The sequence below is a fragment of the Phoxinus phoxinus genome (assembly GCF_949152265.1).
Source record: "Phoxinus phoxinus genome assembly, chromosome: 18".
NCBI lineage: Eukaryota > Metazoa > Chordata > Actinopteri > Cypriniformes > Leuciscidae > Phoxinus > Phoxinus phoxinus.
The window spans coordinates 4,123,526-4,151,371 of NC_136893.1; the positions used below are offsets into that span (position 1 = coordinate 4,123,526).

Here is a 27,846-nt window from a genome sequence, read left to right on the forward strand (position 1 = left end):
ATTATCAGGAAATTTGGTAACACTTAACAATAACAGTACATGAATAAGCACTAATACCTGAATTAATAATTACTTTACTATGAACTAATGATGAGTTAAGACATGTACTAATGAGGAACTAACCTTAACTACAACATGAGTCATATGAATTCCTGCATGAATATACCATCTTAACTACACGTTAGTACATGCTTGTTAATTAATGTATTAATTAACATTTCATGGTAAACTAAATCAAACATGCTCTAGATTAGAAGAAAGATGTATTAAAAGGGCACAATGTAAAATTGTTCATAAATTTGACACCAGCAACTGTCACAAACATCAGTGAATGACACTAGATGTCTTGCAATATTTACATTTAACCTTATCATTGAACACACAATGATGCATTCATCATTAAAAACAATTTAATCTCATTCCATTTTAAGTGATTCCACTGCTGCCATCAAGAGTGAAATACCTACACTAACATATTCAACAGATGCAATTTTCACAATTAAAATCAGTGTTAGCACAGATGATGGTTATTTCTGTGGTTATTTTGTGGATTGGTTTACTGTCTTTATATCATAATGCAGTCGGATGTTAGTCTTGTGTTCTTGCTCTTCGTGTGGGCCACTATTGCCCCTTCAAAATGTGTCCACTTTCCTCCTACCGTTCAGTTCCTTCTCCATCCAAATGCGGGCACAGCACCTCTGCTCTTTCACTTCTTTACAAACCTTTACAACCTGATTTAGAAGAGCTGAATATGTATAGAACATGTGTAATTGATAACTTTTTAAAGATGTACTTTTGGAGGGCCAAGACAAGAAATTACATAAGTCATGAATTCATGTTACTTTATAAGTAATTAATGATGAATTAGTAATGATGTGCCCCCCCAAGTAAAGTCATGACATTATGATACATTAACAAGTCATGAATTCATGTTACTTTATAAGTAATTAATGATTAATTAGTAATAATGTGTACAATCAAGCAGTCATAAGTTATTATCTACAATACCAAATAACATCAAGGAAGGTGATTCTTAGTTTGCACCAGTATATCCAAGATAATGATAACTTGAATATGTATTCACCAGCATGTAAAAAAAAAAAAAAAAAACTTCAGAATTTCAAAAGGTAAAATGCACTTTATTTAACAGTTTTTTAAACAGCAGTTCACCTTAAATCAAGGTATTTTAAATATTGCACACACAGAAGAGGCTGTTTTCTGGTGGCACATATAATTTGTATTGCTGTCACACACTGTAAAATCTGCAAATTTCAACAAAGACAACAATCAGTTAGTTTCTCTATCACAGTGTTGAAATAGTTGGCACAGTGTGACTTCTTCATGTGAACAAGTGAAAAACTCTCTTTTCATAAACTCATTACACATTTGTCTGTTATACAGTATGGTCACAGAAAATTAAAACCGTGTAGGCCTATTCCACCAAATGAAACATTACTGACATTAACATTTCAGTAGGCTACTAAGCTTATAGAGCTCGATTAACATTCAAGCACTTTAATTAGCAATTTAACGTTATAACTGTAAACTCTATTTACTAAAACATGGAGTGCACTGAAACGGAATTAATCTCATTTAAACTTTGTAAAGCCGCGATGATCTCCCGCACGACATCCGACATCGCGCAATCCAGCCGCGGGTGCGTCGATGCGGTCATTCTTATCAATTCCATGAAACAAATGCATCAAACTAAAACATCGAATTTACTTATACACCAGTTATGATGTCACATCACTTTTCTTACCTGGAAATTTCAACACAGACAACAATCAGTTAGTTTCTCTATCACAGTGTTGAATAGTTGGCAGTGTGACTTCATGTGAACAAGTGAAATGCCCCGGGGCACTGCCCCTAGAGTCAACTGCCAGTATACACATGTTTAAGTGATGATAACAGACATCTATACTTGATAAATGTGAACCAACCATAGATAGACTGTAAAAAAGAACCAACAATACATAATAACAATAACACATATGAACAACAATACATAAGATTAATCTAAATGACTACATAAAGGCTTTTAAACAGCAGTTCACCTTAAATCAAGAGGCTTAAGTTTACCTGTATTTTACTTTACATAAAACACAACAACAGATTTAAAGGAACACGCCGATTTGTTGGGACTTTAACTTATTCACCGTATCCCCCAGAGTTAGATAGGTCAATACATGCTAACACTGATTTTAATTGTGAAAATTGCATCTGTTGAATATGTTAGTGTAGGTATTTCACTCTTGATGGCAGCAGTGGAATCACTTAAAATGGAATGAGATTAAATTGTTTTTAATGATGAATGCATCATTGTGTGTTCAATGATAAGGTTAAATGTAAATATTGCAAGACATCTAGTGTCATTCACTGATGTTTGTGACAGTTGCTGGTGTCAAATTTATGAACAATTTTACATTGTGCCCTTTTAATACATCTTTCTTCTAATCTAGAGCATGTTTGATTTAGTTTACCATGAAATGTTAATTAATACATTAATTAACAAGCATGTACTAACGTGTAGTTAAGATGGTATATTCATGCAGGAATTCATATGACTCATGTTGTAGTTAAGGTTAGTTCCTCATTAGTACATGTCTTAACTCATCATTAGTTCATAGTAAAGTAATTATTAATTCAGGTATTAGTACATGATTATTCATGTACTGTTATTGTAAAGTGTTACCGGAAATTTTAATTCTGAAGTGAACTAATCCTTTAAGGTTGAAGCTAAAGACTGCAGGGCTGTTACTGAGTTTTGCACCCCTGTCATACAGAGTTGTGCACATTTCTGTTTAGCCAAAAGTGAGCAGCGATGCCTCGTACTTGTGTGAGCAGTGCAGATAACTTCAAATGGAGCCAATCAATGCTTGCAGATTATAGCTGGACAGTGACAAGAGATGCTCATGGATGAGATGGATGAGTGATACACATCTGGGAAACACAAAGCAGAGTTTTTGGTCAGATGAGCTGTTTGTTTTCTCATCTCTAAGCATCTCTCTCCAATAAACAAATGACCCACTATTGCATACGTAAAAATATGAGTATGTACTATTAATATATATGATTTAAATGACAAGTGACATTTTTAAAACACAAAACAGGTTCAAAATATGGGGGATTTTGGTGCATTTTTGTACAGTGCTGCAATACATCAGTAGACGTGGGCCTTGCACGTGTGCAGTGTTGTGGTGCTTGGAGACTGGCGTTGCTATGCCTAACATCTGGAAATGGAAATGAGTATCTGAACAGCAAAATGGTCCCCGCCTAGAACAACGCCCTGCAGAAGAAAGAAAATAAATAAACCATTTCAGCACAAGACAGATCAACCCTGCCCTTTCAAAACCAGTAGTAAAAACGTTAGAGTACAACTCATCACCGGAGAGCTACAAGTGAATTACGATCGAATGCAATAACTGATAAGAGAAGGCATCTGTTCAGTTTAGACACAATCCATCAGGTCATTAACACGGGACACATCATGTAAACATACATCAGAGTCCGACAGGTGTGTGAAAATGAGTTCCCTAACATGCGGATGCCAATCCCTCAAAGACGCACGTCAGCGGCAAAGAGATCGCACCCTATAGGCCTACACCCGTAAAGGGATAGTTCGCACAAAATTAAAAAATCTGTCATAATTTACTCACCCTCATGTTGTTTTAAACCTGCATGAGTTTCATTCTTCTGTTGAACACAAAAGAAGATATTTGGGAAAATGTTGGTCATCAGTAATTTGACAGTACAGTAGCCATCGGCATTTTTTTTCAATTGTTTCTACCGTTCCATTTTTTCTACCGTCAACTGTTAGTTGAGAATTTTAAGTTGTTTCCACTGTTATAATGAGACAAAATCATTTGGCATTAATAATAATAAACTTGATTTTATATAGCGCCTTTAATTGTTAGTTCTCAAAGCGCTTTACACAGAAAAGGAAACAATGTATAGTAAAAAATTAAATGCATAAATAACAAGAGAGATAAAAACATCAAAACAATAAACTAGCATCATGTTTAACATTCAATATTAAAAATACAATATACTAGTACACTACAAAATCACAAATAAGCAAGTCTAAAAAAGTGAGTTATAAGCAAGGTTTTAAAAGCATGACTAATCTCATTTGGGTAACACTTAATTTTACAGTGTTCTTGTTACATGTACTTACCATAGTACTAACAGTAAAATATGCACAATTGCATGCAACTAACCCTTAACCAAATCCTAACCCTATAGTAAGTACATGTAGTTGCTTAATATTACGCAGTACTTAAATATATAATTACACTAACAATGACACCTTAAAATAAAGTGTAACTCTCATATGCAAGTGAGCTCCAGAGTTTTGGAGCAAGGGAAAAAAAGCCCATAGAGCACAAGCGAGTTGAGGGAACAGTCAGAAGGCCAGAGTCAGAGGAACGAAGATCATGCCTTGGAGAGTAAACAGTTAAGAGCTCAGATAGATAATGGTGTGCTAAGCCATGCAAGGCCTTATAAGTAAGCATAAGAATTTTAAAATCTATATGAACCCTATATATGAATCTAAAATTGGAGTGGTGTGCTCTTTAGTCCTGGTCCGTCAGGATAGAAGCTGAATTTTGGACATATTGCAATACATGTAGAGTGGTTTTTGAGAGCTCTGTAAGCCAAGCATTGCAATAATCAATACAGACGAAAACACAATTTTCTGCCACAGTAAATTATAACACGCAACGCAATCTCGCAATATTTCTGAGATGAAAAAAAAAAACGTTTTAGCATGTTCTGGACATAAGTGAGCATCAAAAATCACCCCCAAGATCTTTAATTTAGTTTGAAACAACATCAACATTAAGTGTTAAAGATCTAGCTTTATGTAACTGGTGGGTAGAACCAATGATCATGACCTCTGTTATATCACTGTTAAGGCAAAGGAAATTTTGACGACAGCCGCATGATCACCCGGTTTTGAGTGAATGTAAATCTGGGTGTCATCTCATACAAGTCAAACTTACGTCCAAGAGATCTAAGGAGCTGACCAAGAGGAAAAATATAATGTACATGTTAAAAAGTACTGGACTTGATTGAGCCAATTTTAGACTTTTGTCCACCCATGGCAACAAACTGCCTACGGTCCGATAAGACTTAAACCAGTCTCTGTGATGCCAAACACAGATTCAATACGAGTGAGCATTGTGCCAATTTGTGTCGTTGAAATCTCAGTACTACAGTCCAGTAATGAAATTTGCGTGTCCTGGAAATGGGAAGCTTCAGATGCCGCTTCACTGTCTCCCCATGCAAGGAAAGGTGAAGTAGGCTCAGATGTAGTGGCACTTTTCATTCATCTTTCCGTGATTTCTTGAAAAAGAGTAATATTGAACTTTGTGCATGTGACAATGGCATATGAGTGCATTCTGTTTACTGCTTAGTGCTTAATACACTAAATTATGTTTTATTAACAAACTTTGTTAACAAAGTTCATATGATCCATCTAATCAACACGCCCATCCAATCAGCACGAGAGGAGGCCTATACGCAGCCGACTCACTTATGTTCCTCGACAGTTTTCAGCTTCCCTCCGCCACCCCGATTACTCACTTTTGGCTGGTTCCTACCACAGCTTGGGAAAGGGGGAATAACTCTGGGTTGGGGCCAAAAAACTGAGCTCGGAGCTCTCTCCTCACATAGCACGCCAAACATGTCTATTATCTGATTATTTGTAAAGCTGGGGACACATAACGACAAGCTGAAACATTCTGACTGAACTAAACACACTTAGACTGTTTCCAACGGCTGGAGCAGATTTTAATCACCGACTGAACACAACTGTCTCTGACTTTGCGCATTTGGGCATGATCAGTCATAAGTATCAAATAATTGCATTCATAATCGGCCTTACAGTTGCTAAGTGAGTCCCGGGATTAAGTGTGAACTCTTGAAAGTAGGCTGTACTGTAACAACTAACTCAGGGGGGACTAAATTGAAACAAACTGTAATTTGCACTACTGTCTGTTCAAAATAAATGAAACAAAACCTAGAATCGGGGATTTGTTGCTTTGTCGTATCGAACAGTGACCTCGAAACAGAGGTACGTGCCGAACCGTGACTTCTGTGTACCAATACACCCCTAATATGCAGGGTATTGAAATCTCTTTGTGGTGTGGTGTGTTCTGGTCACACAGGGCCTTTGTGCGTGTAGTGTTGCAGCGCAGTTTGCGTAGAGTGCTTAGCTGCTTGGCTCTCAGGTGCTTTGTCTCTCTCGCTTCCATCTGCAACTGCCATCTATACTCGTGAGAGTGAAGGGGAGGCAGTTATGTCCAACTCACTGATGGTTAGAGCGTCTTGTCTGCCAAGACTCTCATGCCACCTCCACGTGGTGCACCACGGTGAACTGGGTACCTTGCGGACCCAGGCTAAGTGCATGAGGGAGTCTGGAGCCCCAGAGATGTTGAGTTCATGGCCCACCGGCGTGTGGACATACCCTGGCTCCCACCAATCCAGACCCCAGCAATGGGTTGAATTGCAATATGTCATCTTGGCAGCAGGAGTTGGCAGTCACGGTATGAGTTTGTTCTCCGCTGGAGCTTGCAGTGCTGGGCCCAGAGGTGGATGCTTTGTTCTGGGCATGCATTCATCCACTAACTTCTTGCCCCGGCGCCTGACGTTTCAAGCAACTACGATGGGATTGTCTGGAGAAAACTCTTAGCGACTGGCAACTCGGTCACTGCGACTGCACACCACCTCGGGTCCAGTGACATTGCCAGATGTGCAGAAAGATGCTTTCTATCTCCTGCTGAGTGAAACTCTTTCCAACATTAGTCGTGGCCACCATATAGTCATCCTTGGCGATTTCAATGCTTGTTTAGGCAGTAACACCACCAGAGCGTGCTATAGGTCCACATGGTGTGGGCTCAATGAACGACAACGGACAGCGCCTCCTCGAGCCTCCTAAACTATGCATCCCAAATTCATTCTTTGAAGGCTCAATGTGGTCCAAGATGACATGGCAACACCCGCGCTCTAAACGCTGGCATCAACTTGACCATGTGATCATTCAAAAAACCCACCTTCAGACCTCACTCATGCTAGATCAATGCATTCTGCTGACTGCGACACAGATCACTCATACCTAAGATAATTCACCTGTCTCGTCCAAAGCGGTCTCCGATGCTTGACGTTCTTGCAACTAAGCCAAAGGAAAATTGCCAACAGTTTCAGGCTTCACTGCAAACCAATTTTGTTCTGTCTACCCCCACCCAGGATGCTACATCGGCCTGGCTGCGCTTTCGTAACATAGTTAGTGATTGCGCACTTTCCAGCTTCGATAGACGTACTCAAAAACATCCTTCCATCACTTGCGGATAAGCGTGCGGCGCGACTGGCTGTCAAACAGCCAGTTTACTCTACTGGGAAAGTATCTGCAGATGTGTAGAAGATTGCTCTGCTACCGGTAATACTGGTGGTATGTACCAGGGTCTAAAGCAGGCTCTAGGACCTCTGGTGAAAAAGTCCTCCCCTCTATGATCCTCAACAGGAGAAATACTCACAAACCTCAACGATCAGCTCAATCACTGGGTGGAACACTTCAGCTGTATGCGGAGACTGTAACAGCTAGTGAAGCTGCTAGAATATCTGCTGTTCCCCAATTCCCAATCGTGCGTGAACTTGACAATAGCATCACTCTAAATGGGGTTATAAAAACCATCAGCCACCTGAAGAACAACAAAGCCTGGGGTGTGGATGGGCTTCCACCTGAAATCTTCTTAAAGGGATAGTTCACTTTAAAATGAAAATTCTGTCATCATATACTCCCCCTCAAGTTGTTTCAAACCTGTATGAATTTCTGTCTTCTGCTGAACACAAACGAAGATTTTTTTGAAGAATGTCAGTAACCAAACAGTTAACTGGTCCCATTGACTTCGATAGTAGGAAAAAAAAAATACTATGGAAGTCAATGGGACCAGTTAACTGTTTGGTTATTTGACAGTGATTTGACATTTCTTGTTATTAACAAGAATTAATTTTTACCATTTTTATTTCTAAAATATTATATAGTTTTATAGGAGGAGGTTTCAGAGACTTGGCAAATACATGTTTCAGAAGTTTGTAGGTACAGACATTAATTGTGGACGTTCTTGGCAGTTTTTCCTGAGGCTTTTATAATGTTCATATCGATTTTGGAATTATATCGTATCGATCGAAATTAAGAAATATATCGTGATATAAATTTTGGCCATATCGTCCAGCCCTAAAGCGTGACCTTCAGTCATTCGGCTTTCCAAACGAAACCTGGGAAACGCTTGCCGACGACCGAGCATTATGGCAAGCCACCATAAGATCTTGTGCCAAAAGATCTTGCCAGCAGTACACAGACTTCCTTAACAGTAGAAGACTGAAGCACCTTGCCAATCACCGTTCTCGACGCTAATAAGGGCCTGAATGAAATTAAAGAATGAATGAAATCTCTTTTGAATGCGTGCTCTCTTTTCACTTTTTCTTTTTGGCATTTTGCACAAGAAAAAAAAAAAACCACTCACATTTTCATCAGAATGTAAAAATCTAGTTCTTGAAATAAGTTACTTAACTTGTAGGGCAAAAGCAACAGCTCAACTGTTCTGTCAATTTTAAAAATTAAATTAAATAATAATCCTCTCAGCTAACAGCTCAGCTATAAAGAGGGAAAGAATTTCACTGGCGTCACTTACAGTAAAGGAGACCTGGGTTTGCCCAACCCAGGGGTGCCCAATCCTGCTCCTGGCGATCGACTGTCCTGCACAGTTCATCCAACCCTAATCAAACACACCTGAAGCAACCAATTAAGGTCTTCAGAGCACGTCAGGATCACTTGAAAATTAAAGGCAGGTGTGTTTGATTAGGGTTGGAGATGAATAAACCGGTGGAGTGTGTTTATGTGCATGTGAGATGTGTAATATGACTAAGGGGCGGCTTGAGTACAAGATAAAAAGGGTGGAAGGTTTATTCTGGGGTCCTGTACTAACTTGCTCTCTGACTTACACACACTAACAGCTCTGAGAGAGATACTTTTACATGTTCTGAAGGCATTAAGGACAGCGAGTGACAAGGTGGGATAGTGGAGAGCAACTCAGAACAAGAGAAGAGGTTTTTGTCCGGCTGATCTAGTGTCCGACAGGCAGCATGTACTGGGACGTGGCCCTCTGGAGCGCCAGGATCTGGGTGATTCTGAGTTTAGCCAACGGACAACTGACCGAGCAGGAGAAGGCAACCATCGTGGACATGCACAACAAGCTTCGCTCTCAGGTTCAGCCCAGCGCTGCCTTCATGCAGAAAGTGGTAAGAGATGCACCTGACTGGAGAAACACATGTACACAACATGCAAACATTTTGTCTATCTCAAACTTTTAAATGGTAGGGTACATGATGCATAGAAAATAACTTTCCCAACCACACGTGTGAAGTCTGAGTTGGTTTTGGTCTCTGGATGCTCTTATGAGGTCAAAGCATCTAATTATCTGCCATCAATCACTGGATTCACATCTTTAATAGTCTCATTACGGCTGTAAACAACAATTATCACATTAATATCCATGGTTCCATGATCCAATTGTGTCATGATGCTTATACTCGATTAACTTCAAAACACTAGTCCCTCTTATAAAGAAGGACTTTTTGCATAGAAACCATGAGTCCGGTTGATTTTGACTGAATGGAGTGTATGTGTGGATGCATGAAATACTATTGCGCAACGTGTGTGTGTGTGAGACATGCTGAGGAATGTGAATGTTATACTGCAGGAACACTGCTGAGTGTGAGTGTTTTAATAAAGCCCCATGTGGTCATCCTGTCTTATATTTGTATTACGGGTGAAATTAAGAGCAGGAATATGGGGAGATTTGTTGGAAAAGACTCTGGGTGTCGTGTGAAACATCTTTTGTTCACTTACATTAACACAACAATAGGGTGGATTGAACCAACAACAACATGTTAGGAAAGAAAAATGAGGAAAGAAACCAAAGCTGATTTTGAATTAGTCATGAGAATTGTGAGGTGCTCAATTCTCATGTAAATCAATGACACAAATTAATTAAAAATAAATAGAAAGAATTGAGTTCCCTTTCCTGTCTTGTGCTTGAATATTTAAATAGGCAATTCGTAATACTGCATCATCATGAAAGCTTAAGCATTGCCTATTTAAATATTTAAGCACATAAAGATGCGAAAGGGAACTCCATTCATTACTCGCACGCTGTGTGGGAAGTTTAAGCATCCGAAGCACGCGCTTGAACGGACAAATTCACTCATAATTAGGTAAAGAAATGTCCGTCTCGACGAGTATCCTAGTAAACATGGTCGGTTATGTCTTAAGTGAACATAAACAGTAGAGAAAGAAAATGCATGTGTACAGATTATCAGTATATTGGATCAGTGCATTAAGTGACAGTATCCTAATATTATAGACCTACCAGAAAAGTACTGTTTATTTAATTTGTATCTTAGTTCTATTGTATTTATTTGTGCTATTGCTTGTAATTTGATTATTTGTTCTTATTTTATTACTGACTGTTTACTTGTCTTTAATAATGTTTTAAATGCATATTAGTTAGGCTTTTAGTTTTAGCTGTGGTACCGAAATTGGAATAGAGTATTGTTAATTTTCACCGGTATCTAAAATGTTGGTGTCATTACTGTTTTTGCAAAAACTGCTTTCTTAAGTTGACGGCCATTGGCAGGTGTGGCAAAAAGTTAGTTTTAGGCCCTGTATTTGTATATGTATATGTGTATGTATATATTTTCCCCTCTCTTTCATTTTTTCTTATTTTGGATCTTAGCATGAAATATGACCAGGCTTTGCGAGATTCACTCAATGTTAATTATGCAAATTATAATATTACATAATAATTATAATAATGTAAAACAACATTGGTTTATTTAAAGTTTAGTAGATAAATTGTTCTGATCTGCCTTCACAAAACTAACAGTTGTCAAAGTAAAAAAAAATCATCAAACGTGTTTCTGTCGTTTAAGGAGTGGAACGAGACACTGCGTGCGGTGGCGGAAGCTTACGCAGCAAAATGCATCTGGAAACACAACCCTGACCTTCAAAAACTCACTTTGGGAGAAAATCTCTTTGTCACCACTGGAACTTTTAATGCAACCAAAGCAACGGTTAGCTGGTATGAAAACTACCTTAACTAAAACTAGACTGATGACTAAAAGAATAATCACCAATGATCTGTGATATGCAGAAATATTATCTATAAGACACTAATTTCTTTGCACCACAGGTTTGGTGAAAATGTGGATTATGACTATGAAAAAAACGTCTGTCGTAAAGGCAAAATGTGTGGCCATTACACTCAGGTAAGCACCGTTTCCATTCTGTGCGTTTGATTGGTTTTCACAGTATGAAAATGCAGATGTGACGATGCGTTTCTGTTGTTTTTACAGATGGTGTGGGCGGACAGCAATAAAATCGGCTGTGCTACTCACTTGTGTGACACTCTTGAGGGTCTAAATTTCACAAAGGCCACTATTCTCGTCTGTGATTACTCTCCTCCGTAAGTGTGTTTCAATAATCCAAACTGAACATGAGCTCAGTGTTAGAAAGTGTGTTCATTCTAGAACATGGCCAGTTTTACAATATTTATTGTGGTACAAGTTGCAACCTAACATCATATGAGTTCATATACAAACAATCTAGAAGTCTATTCCACCAGCTGACACTGAAACCGCTTTAAAACTATCTTAGGTAGTGGTTCTCAACCTTTTCAAATGACTCAAGGACCATTTGTAAGTCACTTTGGATAAAATCATCTGCTAAATTATTAAATTTTCAAAGGCACCCAAATATATTTCTGCTGTACTATCAAAGCTTCTCATTTTCAAACTTTTTTTATTTACAGAATCTAAAAGTGACAATATAGTCATATTTTATATTCAGATATTAATCATTCTATTTTTATAAAATAAATAAAAAATATAAATTTAGTATATATATATATATATGTATATATGTGTGTGTGTTTAGGTTTGTATAAATATTCTTAACTCACAAATGGCAATTTCTCAGCAATTTCTTCTCAATATATATTCTCAATATTTTAGAGCTTGACACAACTAGTCGTTTTCAAGAATTTATACAATTTCAAGACAAAATTCATGACAAATTTTTAGCTGTTTAAGCTTATATAAAGATATTTAAGCCATTTAGTAGAGAACCACTGATCTAAAATACCTTTCACATAATAAATTGAAATATCTATAAAATCCATTTTTTTTCCTTCATTTCAGAGGAAATTATGAGGGACAAAATCCATACGTGTCTGGAAAGCCGTGCTCAAAGTGTCCAGACAATCTGCCAGTGTGTGAGGACAAAATCTGCGGTAATTTGAAAACTATCAGTGCAAATCAACATGAACTAAATCGCCGTGGAAAACTAAATGCTTATTTTTGTTGTACACACTCCTCTCAATCTCTCTTTTCCTCACAGTGCGTGATAAGCCGGACGTCACTGAAGATCCGAATCATGGATCCAAGATGGAAAGCGTCTCATCTCATCTACTGATCCTCATCGTGCTTGCGCTTGTGAGGGTCTGGAGTGGATGAGATCCTTCATAACCTGATGAGAAAAAGACAAAACGCATAAGATGTGTGTGTGAACTGAAAAATTATTGTCTTCCTCAATATTTTTGTCTTGTTTTCCAGTACAAATATCAAAACATTCATAAATCAAGACAGTTACTTGAGAAGCAAAATGCCTGAAGATATTGAGTCTTGTTTAATGAAAAATGCATAATTTTGTTTTGCTTAAAACAAGAAAAAATATCTCCCAATGAAACTCCTGACTCATAATCACCAAAGGCTTCGATTAGGATGGCAGTAGCATATATATATATATTAAGGGTAAATTAAGGTGTTTGAGAAACAAACCAAACTCTTTGAATTTAACCTTGTTTTATTGCAGCTTTTTGTATAGTTGAAATTAACTTTTTTTTCCCTTCAGAATTGTGAGATATAAACTTGCAACTGCAAGAAAAAAAAAAGTCTGAATCTTTTTAATTGCAAGGCAGAAACAAGCTTCTATAAGATTTATATCATCTGTTCATCTCAATGTCTTCAAGTTTACTGTAAGATGTGTCACTTTAGCTGGAAAATATTTTCATGGTTTGAATTTGTGCAGCCTTTTTATTGATTGACACTATAGTATTAGTTTTAATTAACAATTTGAGAATTATTACAATGCACAAGTACATGCATGTATTGTATGTTAAGAATATATTATTTATATGTAGGCAAAATGTCATTTATGTTGTGTTAAAATTCAAAAGCTGGTAAAAACTTGAATAAATTTAAAATTGTTTACTCCATTGTTTTTATGTATCTTATTTAAAATGGCCTATGGTGGTAATTTTCTTTAATATGTGGTCAAATGTCCACTATTGTCCTTATTTTGGCTGTGACAACTTCTATGGAGTCACATGACGGATCACTGACCACTAATAACAGTTATTGATCATCTCCATCAATCATAATTCACAGATGATACTCATTGCTTTGAAAGCAAGTTTCATGTTTACATCTTGATGTCATGTTTACCTTAAATTTAAGCTTTTTTGTTATTCAGATATTTTGCAGAGGAATTCTGTTTGGTAACTTTGAAGGTTACGTTTGTTACTTGAATGTTTAGGTATTATGTTTTAATTAAGCTAAGAGGTTTTAAAAGGCTAAACTATTCCATATTTGACTTGTATTTAGTTACTGAAAGAGTTTCCTTTCTGTTGTCTATCCGGTCAAGGTTTATAGGGATTTTAAGAAGTAATTAATTAAATACAACATTGATGAAGTAATTGGTAATTAATTACTTTTTTGAAGTAACTTTTCCAACACAGGATAAGCAGACATGATGTGAGTCGGACAAGTGTGTGAAAATGAGTTCCCTAACATGCAGATGCCAATCCCTCAAAGATACACGTCAACGGCAAAGAAATCGGATAGTTCGCACAAAATGTTTAATGCTGTCATCAATTACTCACCCTCATGTTGTTCAAAATCTGTATGAGTATCTTTCTTCTGTTGAAAACAAAACAAGATACACTATATTGCCAAAAGTATTGGGACACCCCTCCAAATAATTGAATTCAGGTCTTTCAATCACTTTCATGGCCACAGTTGTATAAAATCAAGTACCTAGACATGCAGATGCTTTCAACAAACATTTGTGAAAGAGGAGAATTATATACAGGAGCTCATTGAATTCAAGTGTGGTACTGTGATAGGTTGCCACCTGTGCATTCGTGAAATCCGTGTCCATTCGTAAAATTCTCACTACTAAATATTCCACGGTCAACTGTTAGAGGTATTATAACAAACTGGAAGCAATTGGGAACAACAGCAACTCAGCCACGAAGAGGTAGGCCACGTAAAATCACAGAGCAGGGTCAGCGCATGCTGAGGTGCACAGAAGTTGCCAAATTTCTGCAGAGTCAATAGCTACAGACCTCCAAACTTTGTGTGGCCTTCAGATTAGATCAAGAACAGTGCGTAGAGAGCTTCATGGAATGGGTTTACATGGCCGAGCAGCTGCACCCAAGCCTTACATCACCAAATGCAATGCAAAGCGTGGGATGCAGTGGATATCGATTCAGATGTTCCAGTTCGATTCGATTTCGATTCTCGATTCAATTCCGATTCTAAATTCGATTTTATTCCCGATTCGACTCAATGAATATAGATTTAATACAAATCCTACATTTATTTATTTTTAAACAGTGAACATAAGTTTACGAGTGGTTAATTAACAAAGACACAAACCTGTATATTAAACTATTTTTATTTTAGGTACTCTTGGGTACATTAAAACCCACATTCAAATGCATACAATGAATAGAGAGGATTTTGATGCAAGATGAAAAATTTATGCTGAAAATTAGTCAGAACAGTCGCAGGCCTTGATCAATCAGGATCAGGTTATTTTATGTTTAAGATAAAACTAACATAAAATCTCACAGCATTCGCTGTAACATGGAGGCTGCAAGCCTATGAACACTGTAGGGAAACTAATACTGGCTTTTGGGTGATAGGTATAAATAAATATGGGCAAAAATCTATTTTTGGCCTTTGAGAATCGATTTTGAATCAACCACATTTTAAAAAGCGATTAATCGAAAAATAGATTTTTTTTGCCCAGCCCTAGGATGCAGTGGTGTAAAGCCACCGCCACTGGACTCTAGAGTAGTGGAGACGTGTTCTCTGGAGTGACCAATCACGCTTCTCTGTCTGGCAATCCGATGGACGAGTCTGGGTTTGGCGGTTGCCAGGAGAACGTTACTTGCCCAACTGCATTGTGCCAAGTGTAAAGTTTTGTGGAGGGGGGATTATGTTATGGGGTTGTTTTACAGGGGTTTGGCTCGGCCCCTTAGTTCCACTGAAAGGAACTCTTAATGCTTCAGCATGCCAAGACATTTTGGACAATTTCATGCTCCCAACTTTGTGGGAACAGTTTCGGGATGACCCCTTCCTGTTTCAAAATGACTGCACACCAGTACACAAAGCAAGGTCCCGATAGAACACCTTTGGGATGAATTAGAGCAAAGACTGCGAGCTAGGACTTCTCATCCAACATCAGTGCCTGACCTCACAAATGCGCAAAAATCGGCATAAACACACTCCTAAACCTTGGGTGCCGTCTACTGTTTATTTGTGCCAATTTGTGTTGTGGAAGTCTCACTACTACAGCCCAGTGATGAAATTTACGTGTCCTAGAAATGGGAAGCCTCAGGTGCCGCTTCAGAAGCTAAGTTTTCATCCACTTGTCAATCGAATTATCTGAAGTTCGGTAAAAAAAACTAGTGCGAATAAAGCTGGTGAAAGTGTATTTCCATCCAACGGCTTTAAAGCGAATAAAAAACTGTGCGTAATGACATCACATGCTGTTTTGCGATCAAATTGGTATATCGAATTGATTTGAGACATTTTAAGGTGTTTCCATTCATTTTTGCACTGAATCGCACAACATTCAAGCCAACATTTGCGAACAAAGTGTTGCTAGACAAAATGGATCGTGCCATCTACCAACAAATGATCAATATTGCACAAGTTGTAATAGTGCTTATGTGCCAGCTGATAGCGACATATCAAGCTATAATAAGAAAACAATGACACTATCAACACATTGCTATGATGATGCAGATGCACGTAAATGCCAGACGACAACGGAGGCGGCCTGTGGTGTGGGAACGACAGCGCTCCAAACAGTTCTGGGAGATCGTGGTTCAGAGACACTTCACGGAAACCCTTTGGTTGAAGCATTTTCGGATGACCAAGACAACATTTGACCTGTTCTGTAATTTTATTGGCCCGTCCCTTTCCCCAGATGTCGTAAGCTCTCATTCTCCAGTTCCAAACGAGAAGCGTATCGCCATTGCGCTCTACAAACTGGCTACATGCGCAGAGTGGTAGGCGAAACGTTTGGAGTTAGCAAAACCACCATGCACCGGTGTGTTTATGCCGTGTGCAATGCCATACGAACGAGGATGATGCGAAGATATATATATCTACCTGGAGTGGATGAGGAGCATGATATCTCGCTGCGTAACTCCAGAGCGCACCTTGTGCCGCAGGTGTATGGCGCAATAGACGGGACTCATGTCCCGATTAGACCCCTGCTGAAGGCTACAGGGATTTTGTCAATAGAAAGGGCTGGCCATCAATCGTACTAGATGCGGTGGTAGACGATCGTTGCATCATAAGGGAAATTTGTGTCGGCACTCCCGGTAGTGCGCATGACGCGGCAGTCTTCACCACTTCTGACCTGTACAGGTGCATCTGTTTACCTTGGTAGATGGTACACTTAATCAATAGATTGAATGAAAATGCAGTTCATATATTGTGTTTCATTTCCACATTGATGTGTGAGTACCAGAAGTATCATCACAACAATTAGCTGCAGAGTTGTTAATTATTGTGCATATTTGTTATAGCCTACATATGTTATCTCTACACCTTTTTATTCTAGATTCCCTGAGAGACATCCCCAAAACCCAATCGAAATGGAAGGTGTCCAGGTGCCCCTCCTGTTAGCTGGAGATCCAGCATTGCCTCTCCTCTCATGGTTGATGAAGAGATTTTCTGGCCCTAATCTCTCAGAGAAAGAAGAGGTATTTAACCTTCACTTGAATAGGTCACGTGTGAAAGTTGAACACACGATTGGACGCCTCAAGGGGAGATGGCGTGTGCTGGCCAAACGGTCTGATATTGACCACAAGTTCATGCCAACCGTTGTGGTTGCTTGTTGTGTATTGCACAACTTGTGCGAAAAGGAGAGGCAAAGGTTTTTACAACTGGGCCCTGAGCAGCACCACCAAAACCTACCACAACCACCTCATCACCCAAATGAAGGTCGACCAAACGCAGAGGCAGCAGCAATCCGTCAAGCTCTACTTAGATATGTGCCAATTAGAGTCCGCCAGTAGTACAACAGCAAGCTATACATTCTCAGTAAAGAAATGCTTGATATCAACTTTAGATTTGTATGATTATGTATTGCCTATTTTCTCTTTTGGGGGCGCTCTCATTTTATAACTCTTTTTAATTTGTATAGTGTAGTGATTGTGGTCTAGAATGCAGACAATTGTATTGTCATCTGTAAGTGGCCAGCCCAGTCTAAACCTCAAGCCATTTTCAGCACAGTGGGGTAAAGCTACAGCACATTTTTAAAAACAGTATAGCATAGGAGTTTGTGACAACAAATGATGCAAGGGAATCTCTTTGCTAACAAACTAGTCTTTCAGCTTTCTTGCATGTTTCTTATCGGGAAGCTGGCACAGAATGGCCCCAACTGGCTGACAACAAAATCTTATCAGTGCATTTTCAGCACAGTATTTTCATTGAAAAAATAAACAAATATATAATGCAAACTGTTCCACATTGTACATTTCAAAAGAAACACGCAATGCTCGATTAATTGTTCTGTATTGTAAAATACTAAACAAAGACAATAACTCTTCTCCTAAACTGTGTTTAAGGCTTCAAAGATATAGTGGATCTTTGTTTTCATGTAGTAGATACCAAAGTACTTACAACATTCCCCTACCGTCCTGTACAAACACACTAAAAGTGCCATTTAAAAATACAACTGAATAAAACTTTCAGTAACATCAAAAGTGCCATTTTAAGATACACCTGAACAAAACGATCAGTAACAAATTCTGGAATATCACCTCACGATCCACTACCTGTCCGTACATAGCCTAGGCTCTATAAATCGGCATGTTGCTAGCTACGATGGCCCCTTTGTTTACATACCAGTTTACAGAGCCTAGGCTGTGCATTAACACCAAGTTTTTTTTTAGCGCACTAAGTTTGGACAGATAGCGGATCATGAGGAGATATTTACTGATGTTGACAACAAGCATTCTCCAGAATCGCTGACTCCACCTTTAACAACTTACTCTACTGTAAGTTAAGATAAGCAGTGAATGGCAAGTTAGGTTCCATGTGAGGAGATGAGTGTGCAGCATCAGATGTGGGTGGTTGGGGAGCGTGGTGGTAGGTAAATTGGTGTTGGCCTTGAAACGTATTGTAATTGCCCCTACTTTGTTGTTGGCTCATGGCAGCTATGACTTGAGTGGCTTCTGCATGCCTCTCGGCTGCAATGGCACACCGATCAAGACACTGAACTGCCTGTGAAATGACTGTGGTGATGGACTCCAATGAGTTTTGATCTTGTGCTGCCTGCTCACATTGTTGATCGAGAAAGGACATGTAGAAGCATCTCATCTCCCCTGCATCATTCTTTCTTGGGTCTCTCTTTGACTGGCGTTGCCATAATCTTGGTGGGTTACTCGGTGTGGCCGATTCTTCAATGGGCAAGGATTTGTCTTGTGCTTCCATAGTTGCAGACACATTGGCATCACTCAAGCTGCATGTTCCATCTCCTGACTCTTCTGTAAAAAAAAATAATGTTCTTAGTTAGAGTGAAGTTATCACAAATTACCCTTTTACTGTGATGTAGGGGAAGGTTTCATGAAAATATAGTTGGTTGTATTAGATACAACACATTATATCTACACAAGTTGTTTATTTAAGTTTGCATAAAATGTTTTGGTTGCACTTTGTTATTTGCAGTGCCTTTTATTGAAAAACAGCTAAACAGTCGCTGTTGTTTCTAACTCAAGTCAGGCTTTGCCTTCCCCTGTTCAGAGATACATGATGTGCAGCTTATGCATTCATTTATATGGTAAAACAATTTGAGCAACCCTAACCTTAACCATACACAATGTAAAGCCCCAGTATTGATTTCTTTTTAAACATATATATGTGGGGTTTATTCCCTAACGCTTGAAACATGAATTTAATTTGAAAATAATCTTCATACCTGTAGACTCTGTAACGTCTCCCTCATCATTGCTCTGTTTCTCATCAGTAATTGATGTCTCGGCTAAAATGAAAAAGATACAAATGAGAAATGACGTACAGTCTGGATCAAAGCTTAACGCGTTCCTCAAAGTAAATGAGAATGATAACGTGATATCTTACCTGAGCTGTTAATATTAGAAGCCAAGGAAGCTACGATGGGCCTTTGGCCGAGGATCTGATCCATCTCATCAAAAAGGTCGAACTTGCCTTTTATTTTCCCTCCGGCACCGCTGTGAGACAACTCTCTTTTTTGACACATGTATCGCTGTTTGAGCGCCTTCCATTTACTCCGGAGGACGTCCCACGGCTTCGCGAGTTCCTAAATTATGGCATTTCTTAGATTTTCTGGTCAATTAAATTTAAAAAGTATCTCGTCTCCTCGTTTGTCCACTTACATCTGTCTTTGTTGACACCCGCCATGTGTGCGCAAAGACAGCGGAAATACTGGGCGGAAATTAACTAAAACTTCTTCTTCTATGTTTTGTGGCGGGTTGCAACCGTAAAATTATCTAAAACTTGTTTATTCTTCATTATTTATTCGGCAAATAACGTTTCCATCAGCGTTTACCACATAAGCCGTAAATCGATCAAGATAAAATCCGATGAGACCGAACGCATTTTATTTGAGTCGATATTCATGAAATTCAATTGAATTTTACTGTTTCCATAAGGCATTTTTCATTCGATATGTCTCCCCAAAAAAGGTGAAGTTTTCTGTTCACCTTTCTGTGATTTCTTGAATAAGAGTAATATTGAAGTTTGTGCACCGCATGTGACAATGGCAGATGAGTGCATTCTGTTTACTGCTTAGTGCCTAATACACTAAATTATGTTTTATGAAGAAGTTCAAATGATCTATCCAATCAACAGGTCCATCCAATTAGCACGAGAGGAGGCCTAATACGCAGCCGACTTATGTTCCTCGACAGGATTTGTTGCATTTTCCTGTTGTAACGAACTCGTATCGAACCCTGACCCCAAAACCAAAGTACGTGCCGAACTGTGACTTCTGTGTACCAATACACCCCTAATACGCTGTAAATTGAAATCTCGTTTGAATGCACGCTCGATTTTCACTTTAACTTTTTTGCATTTTGAACAAGAAGAAGAAAAAAACACCACTGATATTTTCATCAGAATATGTAAAAACCTAACAAAATGCTTGATTAGGTATTATATTCGTATGAAAATATATTTTAATTTGCACTATATTAACCCTATTTTATTGCTCTGTGGCTAGGATATTATTGATTGCAATGTAGTGTTAACTCTGACTTCTAAAGTACTACTGTATTATGCAATTTTGGTTTGTGCATGTAGTTTTCATGTAATATGAGCCCCGGTGTTTGTTTGTTTTGTTTTTGTACATTATATTTATTTTTTTAGACATGTGATGTACATTGCTGTGTAAGTGTTCAAGAAAAAAGTATTTTTTTATTATTTTTTACTCTAGTCTAGAATATGTAAAAATCTGGTTCTTGAAATGTTGTTACTTAACTTGTAGGGCAAAAGGAACAGCTCAACTGTTGTCAATTTTAACAATTCAGACCTTATCCTTGAAATCAAATAATCCTCTCAGCTAACAGCTCAGCTATAAAGAGGGAAAGAATTTCACTTGCGTCACTTACATTAAAGGAGATATGGTTTGTGTAACCCTTCCCGGGGAGGTACCCACTAATATAAGGGTGAATCCTCGCCGGAGAGAGCAGAACCTGGTACAAAGGAAATTACTTCAGTAAGATGAGTACAGAAGATTTTCATGGAAAACACAGGCAGGACAAATCAAATCATATCCCTGTTATCTCAGGCATTCCTCAAGCAGAGCTGCTATAACATGCCCTGTGACTAAAACCCTATAATTTCTCAATGCCTTTGAGACCTAGTGCCTCTTGTTGGACAGCCGGACAGAGTCACGTATTCCCAGTATTATGAGTAAACCGGTGGAGTGTGTTTATGTGCATGTGAGATGTGTAATATGACTAAGGGGCGGCTTGAGTACAAGATAAAAAGGGTGGGAGTTTCATTCTGGGGTCCTGTACTAACTTTCTCTCTCACTTACACACACTAACAGCTCTGAGAGAGATACTTTTACATGTTCTGAAGGCATTAAGGACAGCGAGTGACGGGGTGGGATAGCGGAGAGCAACTCAGAACAAGAGAAGAGGTTTTTGTCCGGCTGATCTAGTGTCCGAGAGGCAGCATGTACTGGGACGTGGCCCTCTGGAGCGCCAGGATCTGGGCGATTCTGAGTTTAGCCAACGGACAACTGACCGAGCAGGAGAAGGCAACCATCGTGGACATGCACAACAAGCTTCGCTCTCAGGTTCAGCCAAGCGCCGCCTTCATGCAGAAAGTGGTAAGAGATGCACCTGACTGGAGAAACACATGTACACAACATATTTCGCTTTGGTTCTAGTGGTGTAAACCAGATTGTTCGAAGAGTTACTGAAGAAAAAGTCCATGCGAAATCGGGAATTTTTGTCATTCCAATCTTAACTTAATCTAAAACTCTTACCTCCCCCAAACTTTTAAATGGTAGGGTACATGATGCATAGAAAATAACTTTCCCAACCACATGTGTGTGAAGTCTGAGTTTGTTTTGGTCTCTGGATGCTATTATGAGGTCAAAGCATCTAATCATCTGCCATCAATCACTGGAATCACATCTTTATTAGTCTCATTACGGCTGTAAACAACAATTATCACATTAATATCCATGGTAATAGTGTCATGATGCTTATTCATTAGCACGATTAACTTCAAAACACTAGGGATTCTAAGTAATGCAGTAATCATGATTGTGGTTTGCCAAATGAAAACTGATCCTAAATGAAGTATTTAATAAATCACTCAGTATAAAGTCATTTAGTATCAATGGATAGTATGTAAAATGTCTCTTTAAGACGAAGCATTGCTGCTGTGTGAACAAGCCTCAACTTGTGTGTCATGTGAATGCATGAGACCGTCCTTTATTAATAAAGAGGGACTTTTCACATAGAAACCCATGATTCCTGTTGATTTAGACTGAATGGAGTGTATGTGGGTGTGTGGATGCATGAAATACCATTGCGCAACGTGTGTGTGTGTGTGTGTGTGTGTGTGTGTGTGTGTGTGTGTGTGTGTGTGTGTCATGCTGAGGAATGTGAATGTTATACGAGACCCCAGGAACACTGCTGAGTGTGAGTGTATTAATAAAGCCCCATGTGGTCATCCTGTCTTACTCTCTTGTATTTGTATTACGGGTGAAATTAAGAGCAGGAATATGCGGAGATTCGGTGGAAAAGACTCTGGGTGTCGTGTAAAACATGTTTTGTTCACTTACATTTACACAACAATAGAGTGGATTGTACAAACAACAACATGCTGGCCATTGCTGGGTCATGTTTCACTGCAAAATGAAAATATATAATTAGGACAGAAACCAAAGCTTCTTTTGCATTACAGTCATGAGAATTGTGAGGTGCTCAATTCTCATATAAATCAATGACACAAATTAATTGATTTTTTTTTTTTTTTGAATGAACTGAGTTCCCTTTCCCGTCTTCACCATAGGCTATACTACGGACTTTAGCCGTAAAATATCTTTACTGCATTGGATCAGTCTGCTTTCTAGAACAGCCAGGAGCTCGCGGCAGCAACGCCTTGCATCGCCCATAGACCTTAAAACAATCCGCGGATGGCGGGCGGGTGCGGTTTTGAAAATTGGTCAAAAAACGTTGGTGCAGATGGATGGTGAACGGATGAGTTTTGTGATGCGCTTGCGGATGAAATATTAGCCCACCCGCGCATCTCTAGAATGGAATCTATATTATGCGTCATGAAACATTGCGTTCCCCAACTCTTGAAAGGTCAGATTTTCTCCATCGTTTGATAAGTTTTGTTTAGAAAACCTTGAATCCATGTAAGACACAATGTCATTAGACATAATCCATGTCATTAGAATTAGAATCAATTAATCCATGTCATTAGACACAACGTGCACACATGTGCAGGCCAATGGTTTTTTTTTGCGGTGATGACGGTGACGAGCTCAGACCCGCGGTAGGCGTGTGACCGCGGTATTGCGGTAATGCGGTAACCGTCCCAGCCCTAATGTTGATTACGTAAATTATAATTTTACATAATAATAATGTAAAACAACATTAGTTTATTTAAGTAAATCAATTGTTCTGCTGTCAAAAAACTAACAGTTGTCAAAGTCAAATAGCATCATCAAACGTGTTTCTGTCGTTTAAGGAGTGGGACGAGACACTGCGTGTGGTGGCGGAAGCTTACGCAACAAAATGCATCTGGGAACACAACCCTTACCTTGAGGAACTCACTTTGGGGGAAAATCTCTTTGCCAGCCTTGGACCTTTTAATGCAACCAAAGCAATGGTTGACTGGTATGAAAACTATATAACTAAAACCTAAATTAGAATGAATGAATGACTGATGACTAAAAGAATAAATACCAATGATCTGTGATATGCAGAAATATTATCTATAAGACTCATTTCTTTGCACCACAGGTTTGGGGAAAATGTGGATTATGACTATGAAAAAAACGTCTGTCCTGAAGACAAAATGTGTGGCCATTACACTCAGGTAAGCACCGTTTCCATTCTGTGCGTTTGATTGGTTTTCACAGTATGAATATGCAGATGTGACGATGCGTTTCTATTGTTTTTACAGATGGTGTGGGCGGACAGCAATAAAATCGGCTGTGCTACTCACTTGTGTGACACTCTTGAGGGTCTAGATTTCAAGGCCACTATTCTCGTCTGTGATTACTATCCTCGGTACGTGTGTTTCAATAATCCAAACTGAACATGAGCTCAGTGTTAGAAAGTGTGTTCATTCTAGAACATGGCCATTTTACAATATTTATTGTGGTACAAGTTGCAACTTAACAACATCATATGAGTTCATATACAAACAATCTAGAAGTCTATTCCACCAGCTGATACTGAAACAGCTTTAAAACTATCTTAAGTAGTGGTTTTCATATGACTCAAGGACCATTTGTAAAGGCTGATTTATACTTCTGCGATCTACACCGGAGCCTCTACGCTGTAGGCTGCACGTTGGTTTTCATTTATGCTTCTGAGTCGTTGTCCACGTTGACGCGCAATTGACCTATGGCTAAGCCACGCCCTCTCGGGATACCTAGTGTCGGAGTTGCATGTACCCCATGCACATCGTTTGACCATTAAAATATATTTTTTATATACATTTATAAATAATATATAAATAGAATTGTATATATATATATATATATATATATATATATATATATATATGTGTATGTGTGTGTGTATTTATATCGATATATATATATATATATTAGTCATATAAATACTGTATATTTTAAAAAATCTTCAGTTAAATATTTTTAACTCACAAATGGCAAATTTCTTCTCAATAAAATATTTTACAGATTGACACAACTAGAAGTTGTATAGAAATTTACAAGATTTTATACATTTTTGTGACTTTTCCAGGTCTAGAAATCTCACTTATATTTAGCTCATACATACATACTATAGCTAAAGATGTTGTTGAGGAAATTAAATAATATTTTTTAGTTGTTTAAGCTTATATAAAGATATTTAAACCATACCTTTTACATAATAAATTGAAATATCTATTAAATCCATCCTTCATTTCAGAGGAAATTTTGATGGACAAAATCCATACGTGTCTGGAGAGCCGTGCTCAAAGTGTCCAGAAAACCTGCCAGTGTGTGAGGACAAAATCTGCGGTAATGTGAAAACTATCAGTGCAAATCAACATGAACTAAATCGCCGTGGAAAACTAAATGCTTATTTTTGTTGTACACACTCCTCTCAATCTCGCTTTTCCTCACAGTGCGTGATAATCTCTTCCATCCATCTGAGGAGCCGGACGTCACTGAAGATCCGACTGTCTTACCTGAGCGTTCCCACTGGACCACGGAGCCCGCCGATGTTTCCCGAGAGCCCACACACGTGCTTGTTAAAGTAGATGAGACCGGCAACGAAAAAAATACCAAGAGTCATGGATCCAAGATGGAAAGCGTCTCATCTCATCTACTGATGCTCATCGTGCTGGCGCTTCTTTTGTGAGGGTCTGGAGTGGATGAGATCCTGACGAGACACACACAAAACGCATAAAATGTGTGTGTGAACTGAAAAATTATTGTCTTCCTCAATATTTTTGTCTTGTTTTCCAGTACAAATATCTAAACGTTCATAAATCAAGATACGGTTACTTGAGAAGCAAAATGACTGAGGATATTGAGTCTTGTTTTATGAAAAATGCATAATTTTGTTTTGCTTAAAACAAGATAAAATATCTCCCAACAAAAATTCCTGACTCATAATCACCAAAGGCTTCGATTAGGACGGCAGTAACATTATTATCCAAAACATGGTAGAAAACAGAAAACTAAGACAAAGAGTAAATGAAGGTGTTTGAGAAACAAACCAAACACTTTGAATTTAACCTCTTGTTTTATTGCAGCTTTTTGTATAGTGAAATTAACTTTTTTTTCCCTCAGAATTGTGAGATATAAACTCGCAACTGCAAGAAAAGATTTATATCATCTGTTCATCTCAATGTCTTCAAGTTTACTGTAAGATGTGTCACTTTAGCTGGAAAATATTTTCATGGTTTGAATTTGTGCAGCCTTTTTATTGACAGTATATAATAGCTTTAAGGAACAATTTGAGAATTATTATAATGCACATGTACATGCATGTATTGTATATAGAGCATATATTTTTTATATGTAGGCTAAACGTAATTTATATTGCGTTAAAGTTCAAAAGCTGGTAAAAACTGGAATGGAAAAACCTAAATGAAATTGAATAAATTTTGAATTTTGTTTACTCCATTGTTTTTATGATGTATCCCATTTAAAATTGTCTTTAATATGTGGTCAAATGTCCACTATTGTCCTTATTTTGGCTGTGACAACTTCTATGGAGTCACATGACGGATCACTGACCACTAATAACAGTTATTGATCATCTCCATCAATCATAATTCACAGATGATGATGATGATGTTCCATGTTGGACTCAACAGACATCACTAGATGGCAGTATAACTCAAAGGTGTTGACATTTTTCTGTTTTAAAGGATTTCAAGCAAATATTTTGCATTTTCAAATGCCAATGAAATTAAAAAAGGGACCTTAGTCGCATTAATCCATGTCTATTAGCTTTGAGGTCATTCATATGATAGTATACCTACTATCAAAAATTCCCTTTTAGCCTAGATAAACCAATTTTATATGCACAGCTCATGGGAAAACTGCTTATTGGATATAAAACCAGCATTGGACTCTAGATTGTATAACATTATTGTCCAATATGCTTACTAGAATGACGAGCATCAGTAGCAACGTGCCTCGTTATTAATGCCAGTCATCTTGGCTTGAATACACTGTATGATGGATACGTACCACAAAAACAAACGCAGGTTCACTTTTTTCTTCATAATCCTCCAGTTCTTGAAGGTCTGCAGTCGTCGGTGAAACTGGTGGTGACAAATACTTGCTTTTGTTTTGTTTTTAACGATATGACACAAGAATGGTAACGTTAGCCTCGTTATTTCGGCTGGGTTGGAAAGTAAACTTAAGGCCTTTGGCATTTTATTTTTGATATATCTCCAGTTTCAATGACAATAGCCTACATCACAACATATCGGGGTTTTAAACCGTTTCACATTTCTCAGAAGCGGAAGTCGTCGTAGTTGGATAAACTTCTAGCGCTAATGATGGAGACTACATTAAATGTGTGTTTTTTCCCCAATTTGCTCTAATAGCACAAGAAAAACTCGACAATACGTTTTTACAACTTTCAAAAAGAGAAAAAATATATATTGATAACGGCAGTCAGAAGAGTGAAAGATGTCAATTTTACCGTCACTCCCACAGCCGTTGTAGAAACCCCTCCTCACAGCAGAGTTAACTAGTTTTTGTAATTTAATGCAACGGTCATATACTAGCCAAAGTACAGTGTTATAACTGCATACACCTAACATTTTTTTTTATTAAAATTAAATCTAAAAAAACAGTCTGTGAAAATGGTCAACGGTCTCTCGGCCACGAATGTGATTAGCATTGTCTAGTAGTGTCCCCCTGCTGGTAGATGTTGAAACTACACCACATATTAATTCATTGTACAACATGATTGGTTCTCAATTACATGATAGATAAATAAATAAATAATATATAAAATCAAATCAAATAGAAATAGTATATATCACGATCAGCTTTATAGAGACACTGAAAATATGCAAATTTGAAGACATGCGTCAGCTTTGACGTGTTTCAGATTAAATCAAGTGCCTTATTAGTTTTATTCATTCAGCGTAATATGATTAAAACACTAGGACAAACACTCAAAGTGAAATCCAGCACTAGACATCGTTCCTCATAGCAACCTGATTAACATTTGTAAAGAACAAAGCAAATGTCAAGATCTCAGTCAGGTC

The 27,846-nt window shown here is 38.1% G+C and overlaps 2 protein-coding genes and 1 long non-coding RNA gene across 3 annotated transcripts; 2 read left to right on the plus strand and 1 right to left on the minus strand.

The window, feature by feature from the left end:
• Positions 1-8,840: 8,840 nt before the first annotated feature.
• On the plus strand, positions 8,841-13,332 carry LOC306985830 (peptidase inhibitor 16-like). The gene is made up of 6 exons (XM_079588515.1): positions 8,841-9,300; positions 10,993-11,141; positions 11,253-11,328; positions 11,416-11,525; positions 12,259-12,350; positions 12,458-13,332. The coding sequence occupies exons 1-6, from the start codon at positions 9,145-9,147 to the stop codon at positions 12,571-12,573; spliced, it is 699 nt and encodes a 232-aa protein (XP_079444641.1). The 5' UTR covers positions 8,841-9,144; the 3' UTR covers positions 12,574-13,332.
• LOC306985831 lies at positions 12,462-19,895 on the minus strand. The gene is made up of 3 exons (XR_013794875.1): positions 19,343-19,895; positions 18,708-18,911; positions 12,462-12,586 (listed from the first exon to the last, which is right to left on the minus strand). It is a non-coding gene; the product is annotated as an uncharacterized lncRNA (long non-coding RNA).
• Positions 19,896-21,010: 1,115 nt separating this feature from the next.
• Positions 21,011-26,237, plus strand: LOC306985829 (peptidase inhibitor 16-like). The gene is made up of 6 exons (XM_079588514.1): positions 21,011-21,739; positions 23,620-23,768; positions 23,895-23,970; positions 24,058-24,164; positions 25,035-25,126; positions 25,234-26,237. The coding sequence occupies exons 1-6, from the start codon at positions 21,584-21,586 to the stop codon at positions 25,467-25,469; spliced, it is 816 nt and encodes a 271-aa protein (XP_079444640.1). The 5' UTR covers positions 21,011-21,583; the 3' UTR covers positions 25,470-26,237.
• Positions 26,238-27,846: the final 1,609 nt, after the last annotated feature.

What these genes read in the sequence shown, in the direction of transcription:
- LOC306985830 (XM_079588515.1), top strand. Translation starts at nt 9,145, where the DNA reads ATGTACTGGGACGTGGCCCTCTGGAGCGCCAGGATCTGGGTGATTCTG. An exon ending in CTGCCTTCATGCAGAAAGTG is followed by an intron (nt 9,301 to 10,992) that starts GTAAGAGATGCA and finishes CTGTCGTTTAAG; the next exon opens with GAGTGGAACGAGACACTGCG. An exon ending in GTCTGTGATTACTCTCCTCC is followed by an intron (nt 11,526 to 12,258) that starts GTAAGTGTGTTT and finishes CCTTCATTTCAG; the next exon opens with AGGAAATTATGAGGGACAAA.
- LOC306985829 (XM_079588514.1), top strand. Translation starts at nt 21,584, where the DNA reads ATGTACTGGGACGTGGCCCTCTGGAGCGCCAGGATCTGGGCGATTCTG. An exon ending in GTCTGTGATTACTATCCTCG is followed by an intron (nt 24,165 to 25,034) that starts GTACGTGTGTTT and finishes CCTTCATTTCAG; the next exon opens with AGGAAATTTTGATGGACAAA. An exon ending in GTGTGAGGACAAAATCTGCG is followed by an intron (nt 25,127 to 25,233) that starts GTAATGTGAAAA and finishes TTTTCCTCACAG; the next exon opens with TGCGTGATAATCTCTTCCAT.